Source organism: Mirounga leonina, unplaced genomic scaffold (genome assembly GCF_011800145.1).
Source record: "Mirounga leonina isolate KUSES-001 unplaced genomic scaffold, KU_Mleo_1.0 Mir_176, whole genome shotgun sequence".
Classification (NCBI taxonomy): Eukaryota; Metazoa; Chordata; class Mammalia; order Carnivora; family Phocidae; genus Mirounga; species Mirounga leonina.
In genome coordinates, this window is record NW_023270454.1 from 10,486,667 (window position 1) to 10,499,131 (window position 12,465).

The window sequence follows — 12,465 nt, forward strand, 5'->3', positions numbered from 1 at the left end:
TACAAGACTGCCACCTCGTGGTTACACAGGACAATTGCACTTGCAATTGGAGGCAGTACTGGGGAGGGAGGGGGGAGGTGATGATGGAGGACTTTTGGACTCACTCACTACCCAGTTCTCAAATACATTTTCTAAAGCTACTTTGCAATGATCATGGAATGCCTAAGTTAACACTCCATTCAATGTCAAATGGTGTGGAATAATGTGATTCAGCGTGGGAGTGAGATTTCTCAAAAACAAGAGGTGTAACTAAAAATGTTGAGCAATAAATTAAAAGTATTTTCTGACCCAGCCACATAAAAGTCTCTTTTCTCCTTTACGTAGCATGTTGACTTCCGCTTCCAGCTTTGCCAAAGGACTTGCACATAGTCTAAAGCCAAATGTGGGGCCCCACCTCAGAGTTAATGAATCTGCACTTTAACCAGATCTCTAGGTGATTCACAATAAATGTTGAAACTTTAGCTCTGCTTTAGATCAAACCAGTCAGACCATCCATACTTGTCCATTTTGCATATAAAACAAGAAATAATGTTGGTGAAAGCTAAAAATGCTTTAAGAAACCTAGTGTGAACAGAGATTTCAGCAACAAATAAATGCTTAATTTTACCTTTTGTGAATTTCATATAGTGAACACGGTTTTTGGAGATTTTAGACTTTTCTTCAAGGCTGAAAGTCTTCTTTTCTTTGTTGTCTGAGGAGTCTTAAAAAAAGAATGAAAAGCATTACATTAAACTCTCTGTAATCCATTCTCATTTATTCTTACAATGACATGGTCTGATTTAAATGAAATCTTTAGGAACCCCATCATTTATTACTGAACTCCAATCAAATGATTAGAAATATTCTTCTTAAACTGTGTACTATGAATCAGGCAAGACCATTCACACAGAATGTATAAAATCCTTGAGGAAGAGAACCGAAAACTTGTGTTCACACAAAAACCTATATACGAATGTAATAGTAGCCTTATTTATCATAGTAAAATACTGGAAATAACCTGGAATTCCTTCAATGGGTGAATGGCTAAGCAAAGTCTGGTATATACTTCCACTGCAACACTACTCCACAATAAAAAGGAACAACCTCGGTGGACCTCAAGGGCATTTGTGCTTAGTGAAAAAGGTCAATCTACACACAATATGTTCCACTTATATAACATTCTCAAAGTGACAACACTCTACAGCTAGAGAAGGTTTCCAGGGGACAGGGATTAAAGGGGAGTGCTGGAAGGTGAGTGTGAGTCTGAAGAAGCAGCACGAGGCAGCTCTTTTGTGGTAATGAAACAATCCTGTACCTTAAGTGTGGTGATGATTACCTGATTTTATACATGGGATAAAATTCCACAGAACTACATGCACACACACACACACACACGCACGCCCAAGTGCGAAGGCTAAAAAAAAAGATGAAACCTTAATAAAAGGTCTGTGGTCTAATAAAGAGTCCACACAAGTGTCCATTTCCTGGTTTTGAGGTTATGTTATAGCTGCAATAGATGTCACCACTGGGAAAAAGTAGGTAAATGGTAGTCAGGACTCTTTGTAGTTATTATTTTTGCAATTTCCTATACATCTATAATTGTTTCAAAATAAAAAGCTCTTTTAAAAAGCCAATAAAGGTAGGTTATATGATAATTAAAAAAACAGCAGAGATGATGATCAGGGTGTGAAGAAGGAGAGCTGGCAATGAGCCATCGCCTCAAACACCAGATTTCAATGGAGACTCACCTTAAGGACAAAAATAACAAAAATCATCGAGGAATAAACTCATGTGTTTATTCCTTTGATAAAAGAGGAAAATGTGAGCCAGAAATATCAGAACCTAAAATATCAGAGCAAGTAGATCTGCGGTTAGAGTCAATTACAGGATAGTCACTAGCTGCCCATATTCTCTCACCCTTATCTATGTGTCCAGGTAAGGCAGCAGAATATCACGGAAACAGAACATCATAGGGAGAAAGAGACTTAATTTTCCTATAGTTATGGCATAAAGAACTACAGATAGGAAGTTCAGAGAAAAGAGGGGAAAAGGAAATTTTCACCGTAATACTGGAGCAAAACCAGCACATGTCCATTGAACATGTTATGTTAGCTAGCGGTAATCCTTTCCAGAAATTAGCAATTTTAAAAACAAGGTATGGATTATAAAGTAAGGCTCCGAAGGATATAAAGACAAATGTTTCAAGGTTTCAGACAATCTCTAGCATGGGTTAATTATATCATCAACCTGAAACCTTCCCTTCTGCAGTCACTTTTCAAGAAGAGTGCTTGGGGTTTTTTTCAGACATCCCCCAAGTAAATTTTTCTCATCTTCTGGAGGTCAAACACTATTCTTAAGGCACATAATATTCTCAATTTTGGTGTTCCAAACACAAATCACTTAGTAAGTTCAGAGCTTAGATAATAGCTATTATCAAGTGAAGTCTTATCAAGCAGGAAGCACTGGACTAAGAGCTTTCTATGCATTCTTGTATTTCATTTTACAACCATCCTACAAAGTAGCTGCTGTGAGGATTAAACTTACTTCACAGAAGGACACTAAAGCACAGAGGGATTAAATAAGGCACAGCTAGGAGGTAGCTATGAAGGGATCCAAACCCAGGTGGATATGAGGATAGTCCACATTCTTAACCACTACCCTGTGCCCCCAAAAGAGCTGCTCTTGCACTTCAGAGGACTTCAAGCATCTCCGGGGGAGCTGTTCCATCTGCCAAGGACAGAGACTTCCTACAGTATATGGAGCATAGACAGATCTTAGGGGAAATCAGTCTCTATCTACTAGTCCCTATGCATTCTTTCCCAAAACTGCTCTGATTCTGAGTGGATGCAGCAATCTGGCTCTCCTTCTCCACTTCTCCCATGTGTCCTTCCCTCACTTTACGAGAGAGGCATGACTCTTCTCTTACCGGGGATAAGTAAGGCACAAGCCAAAGTACTAGGGAGTGCCCTCTAATCAAAACAGCAAAACCAGCCCCCACCCCACACCAATCTGTCTCATCCAGAGATGCACTTCCAGAAAGATTTTACTGTAATAATAATTATCAAAATTTTAACATGTTTCCTAGTATTATTAATTGCAATCTACTGGTATAATGATAACTTAATCCACAGGAAAAATATTTACACCTAAAAGCTTAGGGTTACTAGAAATAAACCAAAAATTTATATGTATTTGTTTTGGGGCAGAGAAATAGGACAGGATGACAAAGTCTAAAAAGTTTAAGCAAAAAAAGACATATTAACATAAAATGCTATGTGGTATATGCAACGGAAATACTATTTCAGAGGAAAGGGAACTATGAAATATAACAGTTCTGACTACTAAAGGACTTGCTGGTGTATTTCTAAATACGTGACAATGGATATCAAATTGCTCTGGTATTTACCGTCCACTGGATACATCTGAGACTGATGTAAGGGTTTTATCTTGAAATGCCAATATTTCCCAATAGGCCAGAAATTACATTCTTCGCAACTATTCAAAGCTATGATTAAAAATCTTACAGATGTTGCTCTAAAAAATGTGAGACAGAGTATACTGGTTTTCAAAATGTATACAAAAAACCCTTGAAGATCCCTTCCTAATAGGCATCCCAGTTTTTATTTTCAGAAATCTTTAAAATCAGAAAGGGCAAAATATCTGATGGAAGTAACAAACATTTCCTAAAACCCTGAGGTCAATCCACCAAAAAGCGAAGTTGAGTCTGGTAGAGAGAACTAATCAGTAAAATAATTCCTAAAAATGAAATTTTGAAGAATATACTGAATTTTATATCCCATAAGAAAATAAGGGTTATTTCTAGAATCTTTGTAAGATTCTAAGAAGAGGACAGTATGGAATCTCTGCTTAGTTAAAAGGCGTACTGTGTGGATTTGTAAACAGTCTTATTAAGAAACTAAAAATATTATTATGGCAGAAAAATTATGTTATGAGGTTATTGTGCCATCTGCTTTTCAGCTTTAATACAAGTAATATGACCAAAAATTCACTTGGATGAAGACATACTGTATTTACCAAGGATGACAAGGCAGAAAAAAAATCTATTAGTTTTCTAGGTGATAGGATTATCAAGAAATTATCAGCTTCAAGACTCATTCCTTGGCGGAAAGATGGAGGAGGAATAGGGGACCCTATTTCAACTGGTCCCTGGAATTGAGCTGGATATCTACCAGACCACTCTGAGCACCCACGAAACCAGCCTGAGATGTAAGAAGATCTGGATCTATACAAACAGAATATTGCAGGTGATTGGTTTTGAGGTAGGAAGCGGGGAGCCCTAATTCTGCGGGCAGATATCGGAGGATAAACGGCAGCGGAGGGAGCCTGGCCGTGGGGATCCTACACCGCCGGTGAGTGACAGCCTTGCGCGCTGCGGACGGGCACAGACTCGCAGACGGGTAGTGGCGGGGAAAGGACTTTAGGGCAGCCCCCGGGGTGGAAACCCGGAGTGGCGGGGTCGCGCCTGCGAACTGCAGCACCCAGGACGGAAACCCGGAGCGGCGGGGTCGCACGCACATACTGGGAGCGGCTGGCGGTTTTAGAAGCACAAAGGGCAGAGATGTGCCCCAACCTGGAGGCAGGACTGGGAGCGCCGCGGAGGGGCGCACAACCCAGGACGCTGCAGTTTATAGCAGCACGGACAGAAATGGAGATAGTGTGGCCTGGAGAGCTCACTGAAGAACAGACTGCGATCTCTCTGCTCTGAGGCAGAGGGTCTCTTCCGCTCTGACTCGCGGAAGAGACGCGGAAAGCCGCCAGGGAAAGCCGCCAGAGAACAAAAGCCCCAAAAACTGATTCCCGCTGAGCCCATCCCCACCACAGGGAGAGCAGGGCAACTCCGCCCAAACAGGGTTGCCTGAGTAACAGCGTGGCAGACCCCTCCCCCAAAAGACAGGCTGGTTAAAGAAGAGGCCAGCAACCCTAAGGTCCCAAGAAAACAGGTGCATCTTGCTTGGGTTCTGGTCAATAATTTGGACTCTCTACATTCCCTCAAACACCCATCAACAGAATGACTAGGAGGAGGAGCCCCCAAAATAGAAAAGACTCAGAGATTATGACTTATGCTGCAGATTTACAAATGGATGCAGATATAACCAAGATGTCGGAGATGGAATTCAGGCTAGCAATTGTGAAGACAATGGCTAGAATGGAGAAATCAATTAATGGCAACATAGAGTCTCTAAGGGCAGAAATAAAAGGTGAATTGGCAGAACTTAAAAATGCTATCAATGAGATCCAATCCAATCTAAATAATCTAACAGCTAGGGTAACTGAGGCAGAAGAGAGAATAAGCGACCTGGAAGACAATATAATAGATAAAAAGGGAAAAGAGGAGGCCATGGAAAAACAACTCAGAATCCATGAAAATAGAATCAGAGAAATAAGTGACACCATGAAGCGTTGCAACATCAGAATAATTGGAATCCCGGAGGGAGTGGAGAGAGAGAGAGGACTAGAAGGTGTATTTGAGCAAATCGTAGCTGAGAACTTCCCTAATCTGGGGAATGAAACAAACATTCGAGTCCTAGAGGCAGAGAGGACCCCTCCTAAGATCAAGGAAAACAGGCCAACACCCCGGCATGTAATAGTAAAACTCGCGAATCTTAGAACCAAGGAAACCATCTTAAGGGCAGTTAGGGGGAAGAGATTCCTTACGTACAGAGGGAGGAACACCAGAATAACGTTAGATCTATCCACAGAGACCCGGCAAGCCAGAAAGGCCTGGCAAGACATATTCAGGGTACTAAATGAGAAGAACATGCAGCCAAGAATACTTTATCCATCAAGGCTTTCATTTAGAATGGATGGAGAGATGCAGAGCTTCCACAACTGGCAGAAACTGAAAGAATATGTGACCACTAAGCCAGCCCTGCAAGAAATATTAAGGGGGGGGGTTCTATAAAAGGAGAAAGACCCCAAGAGTGATATACAACAGAAATTTATAGGGACAATCTATAAAAACAACGTCTTCACAGGCAACATGATGACAATTAATTCTTATCTTTCAATAATCACTCTCAACGTGAATGGCCTAAACGCTCCCATAAAACGGCACAGGGTTGCAGATTGGATAAAAAGACAGGACCCATCCATACGCTGTCCACAAGAGACTCATTTTGAACCTAAAGATACATCCAGACTGAAAGTGAAGGGATGGAGATCCATCTTGCATGCCAGCGGACCTCAAAAGAAAGCTGGGGTAGCAATTCTTATGTCAGACAAATTAGATTTTAAACTAAAGTCTGTAATAAGAGACACAGAAGGACACTATATCATTCTTAAAGGGTCTATCCAACAAGAAGATCTAACAATTATAAATATCTATGCCCCCAACATGGGAGCAGCCATCTATATAAGCCAACTGTTAACCAAAATAACGAGTCATACTGATAACAATATGTTAATTGTAGGAGACCTCAATACTCACTCTCAGCAATGGACAGATCATCTAAGCAGAAAATCAACAAGGAAACAAGAGCTTTGAATGATACATTGGACCAGATGGACCTCATAGATACTTACAGAACATCCTACCCTAAAACAACAGAATACTCACTCTTCTCGAGCGCACATGGAACTTTCTCCAGAATAGACCATATACTGGATCACAAATCAGGTCTCAACCGATACCAAAAGATTGAGATTATTCCCTGCATATTCTCAGACCACAATGCTCTAAAACTGGAACTCAATCACAAGAAAAAATTTGGCAGAAATTCAAACACTTGGAAGCTAAAGACTACTCTGCTCAAGAGTGTTTGGGTCAACCAGGAAATCAAAGAAGAACTTAAACAATTCGTGGAAATCAATGAGAACGAAAACACATCGGTCCAAAACCTATGGGATACTACAAAGGTGGTCCTAAGGGGGAAATACATAGCCATCCAAGCCTCACTCAAAAAAATAGAAAAATCCCGAATTCACCAACTAACTCTACACCTTAAAGAACTAGAGAAAAAGCAACAAACGATGCCTAAGCCACGCACTGGAAGACAAATAATTAAAAATAGAGCAGAGATCAATGAATTAGAAACCAGAAACACAGTAGATCAGATCAACGAAACTAGAATTTGGTTCTTTGAAAGAATTAATAAGATCGATAAACCACTGGCCAGACTTATCCAAAAGAAAAGAGAAAGGACCCAAATTAATAAAATTATAAATGAAAGGGGAGAGATCACGACTAACACCAAGGAAATAGAAACAATTATTAGAAATTATTATCAACAACTATATGCCAATAAACTGAGCAATCTGGATGAAATGGAGGCCTTCCTGGAAACCTAGAAGCTGCCAAGACTGAAACAGGAAGAAACTGACCTGAATAGGCTAATAACCAGTAATGAGATTGAAGCAGTGATCAAAAACCTCCCCAAAAACAAGAGTCCAGGGCCTGATGGATTCCCTGGGGGAATTCTACCAAACATTCAAAGAAGAAATAATACCTATTTTACTGAAGCTGTTTCAAAAATAGAAACAGAAGGAAAACTTCCAAACTCATTCTATGAGGCCAGCATTACCTTAATCCCCAAACCAGGCAAAGCCCCCATCAAAAAGGAGAATTTCAGACCGATATCCCTGATGAATATGGATTCCAAAATCCTCAACAAAATCCTAGCTGATAGGATCCAACAATACATTAAAAGGATCATCCACCACGACCAAGTGGGATTTATCCCCGGGATGCAAGGGTGGTTCAACATTCGCAAATCAATCAATGTGATAGAACACATTAACAAGAGGAGGGAGAAGAACCATATGGTCCTCTCAATTGATGCAGAAAAAGCATTTGACAAAATACAACATCCTTTCCTGATTAAAACTCTCCAGAGTATAGGGATAGAGGGAACATTCCTCAAGTTCATGAAATCCATCTATGAAAAACCCACAGCGAATATCATCCTCAATGGGGAAAAGCTGAGAGCCTTTCCCTTAAGATCAGGAACACGTCAAGGATGCCCACTCTCGCCACTATTATTCAACATAGTACTAGAAGTCCTAGCAACAGCAATCAGACAACAAAAAGAAATAAAAGGTATTCAAATTGGCAAAGAAGAAGTCAAACTCTCTCTTTTCGCAGACGACATGATACTCTATGTGGAAAACCCAAAAGAATCCACTCCCAAATTACTAGAACTCATCCAGCAATTCAGTAATGTGGCAGGATACAAAATCAATGCACAGAAATCAGTTGCTTTCTTATACACTAACAATGCCACTGTAGAAAGAGAAATTAGAGAAACGATTCCATTTACAATAGCACCAAAAACCGTAAGATACCTCGGAATAAACCTAACCAAAGAGGTAAAGGATCTATACTCTAGGAACTACAGAACACTCATGAAAGAAATTGAAGAAGACACAAAAAGATGGAAAAATATTCCATGCTCATGGATAGGAAGAATAAACATTGTTAAACTGTCTATGCTACCCAGAGCAATCTATACCTTCAATGCAATCCCGATCAAAATTCCAATGACATTTTTCAAATTGCTGGAACAAACAATCCTAAAATTTTCATGGAATCAGAAAAGACCCCGAATCGCCAAGGAAATGTTGAAAAAGAAAAACAAAGCTGGGGGCATCACATTTCCCGATTTCAAGCTATATTACAAAGCTGTGATCACCAAGACAGCATGGTAGTGGCACAAAAACAGACATATAGACCAATGGAACAGAATAGAGAACCCAGATATGGACCCTCAACTCTATGGTCAAATAATCTTTGACAAAGCAGGAAAAAACATGCAATGGAAAAAAGTCTCTTCAATAAACGGTGCTGGGAAAATTGGACAGCCACATGCAGAAGAATGAAACTCGACCATTCTCTAACACCATTCACAAAGATAAACTCAAAGTGGATGAAAGACCTCAATGTGAGACAGGAATCCATCAAAATCCTAGAAGAGAACATAGGCAGTAACCTCTTTGACATCGGCCACAGCAACTTCTTTCAAGATACATCTCCAAAAGCTAGTGAAACAAAAGCAAAAGTGAACTTTTGGGACTTCATCAAGATAAAAAGCTTCTGCACAGCAAAGGAAACAGTCAACAAAACAAAGAGGCAACCCACAGAATGGGAGAAGATATTTGCAAATGACACTACAGATAAAGGGCTGGTATCCAAGATCTCTAAAGAACTTCTCAAACTCAACACCCAAAAAACAAATAATCAAGTCAAAAAGTGGGCAAAAGATATGAAAAGACACTTCTCTGAAGAGGACATACAAATGGCTAACAGACACATGAAAAAATGTTCATCATCATTAGCCATCAGGGAAATCCAAATCAAAACCACACTGAGATACCACCTTACACCAGTTAGAATGGCAAAAATGGACAGGGAGAGAAACAACAAATGTTGGAGAGGTTGTGGAGAAAGGGGAACCCTCTTACACTGTTGGTGGGAATGCAAGTTGGTACAGCCACTTTGGAAAACAGTGTGGAGGTTCCTCAAAAATTTAAAAATAGAGCTACCCTATGACCCAGCAATTGCACTCCTGGGTATTTACCCCAAAGACACAGACTTAGTGAAAAGAAGGGCCATATGCCCCCAATGTTCATAGCAGCAATGTCCGCAATAGCCAAACTGTGGAAAGAGCTGAGATGCCCTTCAACAGATGAATGGATAAAGAAGATGTGGTCCATATATACAATGGAATATTACTCAGCCATCAGAAAGGATGAATACCCAACTTTTACATCAACATGGATGGGACTGGAGGAGATTATGCTAAGCGAAATAAGTCAAGCAGAGAAAGTCAATTATCATATGGTTTCACTTACTTGTGGAACATAAGGAATAACATGCAGGACATTAGGAGAAGGAAGGGAAAAATGCGGGGGAGGGGAATTGGAGGGAGAGATGAACCATGAGAGACTATGGACTCTGAGAAACAAACAGGGTTTTAGAGGGGAGGGGTGTGGGGGGATGGGTTAGCCCGGTGATGGGTATTAAGGAGGGCACGTACTGCATGGAGCACTGGGTGTTATACGAAAACAATGGATCGTGGATCACCACATCAAAAACCAATGATGTATTGTATGGTGACTAACATAACATAATAAAATTTTTAAAAAATTAAAGAAAAAAAAAAGATTCATTCCTTGGCCAGGTCTTCCCTTAAAGGAATATTCTACAGGCTTTCCAGTACTGGGAGGGGCATCTAGCAATGCCCCTTTCTTCTGAACTGCTCGGTCCCTGTTGCAAGGCTACCGGCACCCTCTAGTGGTCTTGAGGTGGAACTTAATCCGTAGAACAGTGAGTGACTCCAGGTGTCTTCTACTTGTCCTATATACACAAGAGTCAGCCTGCACCGATGAACCTGTGGACGGAGCTGCATGAGGACAAGGGACTACCACTTGGAAGCTGTTATACACTCACTAACTTCCTGACAAATAATACAGCGTGCCCTGGGGCACTTTAAACGTTTCACTGACTGTACTTCTGGGAAAATACATCATAAAGGCCCGACTATACTGACTGCTCAGCCTCGGCAATCAGCACAAGGAACAAAGTGGAAGACTGTCCCAAAGCAGAGTTTTCGCAACTACGATGGCATTTCTCAGAAAAGAGTAACATGATACCATCACAGAGAAAAAGTAACTTTCTAGCTATCACTGTCAAATCTCAAAAGCAAATTGCTCAAAAATCTGCTTTCTTTTCTTAGTACCTACAAAAATGAATCTCATGGCTCCTTTCTTTATGGAATCTTGAAGCTGATAATTTCTTTTTTTTTTTTTAAAGATTTATTTATTTATTTGAGAGAGCGAGAATGAGAGAGTACATGAGAGGGGGGAGGGTCAGAGGGAGAAGCAGGCTCCTCGCTGAGCAGGGAGCCCGATGCGGGACTCGATCCCGGGACTCCAGGATCATGACCTGACCGAAGGCAGCTGCTTAACCAACTGAGCCACCCAGGCGCCCTTGAAGCTGATAATTTCTTGATAACCCTATCACCTAAGAAGTTACAGAGTTTTCTCTAATTCAGTACATCAAGGAGAAAGTTATGATACCAAACAGGGTGTGAAGTCAACTCATTTTCCCTCTTCAAGAATGAATGTGTGGCTGCCTCTAAGAAATCGAGCCCCAGACTCAAAAGCTTCTGCCTCCATGACTATGGTCATGCAAAGCCAGCTCAAGACTGACACCCTAATCGTGTCACTGAATCCGTATAGGAAAAGTGACAGCCATTTATACCTCACCAGATACTCATTAAGATAGAAGTTGATCCCTGATATCCAAATTGCTTCAGGTTACTCTTTAGTTAACCTTCACTACAGGTTTAATATGCCATAAATTATTGTAATTAAGTCTACCAGAAAGGGACCCATTTAATTTTTAGATTTCTTTTATTGGGACAAATATCATCATATATAGGAGTATGTGAAGTCTGTAGTTAGTTATAAAGCAACCTCTCCCCCCCACCCCCACCACTTCCTGGATTAGGAAACAGAACACTGCCTGTATCAAGAAGCATCCAGCACCCCTGTGCCTCTTCCTCCTAGAACGGGGTTTCTCAACCCCTAAACTAGTGACATTTTGGGATGAATAATTACTTGTTTGGGGACGGAGGAGCACAGCTATGCTGTGTACTGTAGGATGTTTAGCTGCATTTCTGGCCTCTGCCCACTAGACAGAAGTAACATCTCCCCAGCTGTGACAACCAAAAATGTCTCCAGACATTGCCAAATGTCCCATGATGGATAAAGTTGCCCCCAGGTGAGAACCCCTGTCCTAACAGCAACCATTATCCTGACTTTTGTGATAATCACCCTTCCTCTTGCTTTTTGTTTTGGTTTTAACCATTTACTTGGGGCAGGGGGGAAGTAAAAGCCACAGAAAGTGCATAAAACATAATGTTCACAAATAACCTATGTAATTGCCAACTAGGGAAAAAAAAAAAAACAGAACCCTAATATCACCCCAGAAGTTCCCCCATGGGCCCCTTTGCAATCCCAACCCTTTTCCTCTCCCCAAAGGTAATCACTACTGTGACTTTCACAGTAATCACTTCTTTGTGTTTTAAATAATTTGACCACCCCAGTATGGTACCTCAGTATCAGATTTTTGCCTATCATATGATAGGCAAGTGGAATCATACTGGACGTTAACTTTGTGTCTCACTTCTTTCAGTCAACGTTAAATTAATGAGATCCTTCTACACCAGGGAACAAACAACAGCCCATGGGCCAAACCCTACCTGCCACCTATTTTTGTAAATAACATTTCATGGGAACATAGCCACCTCCATTTGTTTATATATTGTATACTGTTAATTTCACACTCCAATAGGCAAGTTGAGTAGTTGTGACAGAGACGCTATGGTCTGCAAAATACTTCTATCTGGCCCTTTACAGAAAAAGTTTGCCAACCCCTGCTTTGGACTCTCGCATGTAACTATACTTCATTTCTTTGCAGTTACAAACACAGCAGTTTACTTATCCATTCTATTATTGACGGACATT

At 40.7% G+C, this 12,465-nt stretch overlaps 1 protein-coding gene across 4 annotated transcripts in view; it reads right to left on the reverse strand.

Annotated features, from left to right (window-relative positions):
* PINX1 (PIN2 (TERF1) interacting telomerase inhibitor 1) overlaps positions 1-12,465 on the reverse strand; it is a 118,198-nt gene that overhangs the window by 63,327 nt on the left and 42,406 nt on the right. For all 4 annotated transcript variants that reach the window (XM_035022665.1, XM_035022661.1, XM_035022664.1 and 1 more), the window contains exon 5: positions 608-700. In XM_035022665.1, coding sequence (XP_034878556.1) covers positions 608-700 — 93 coding nt within the window. The remainder of the gene's footprint in view (positions 1-607; positions 701-12,465) is intronic.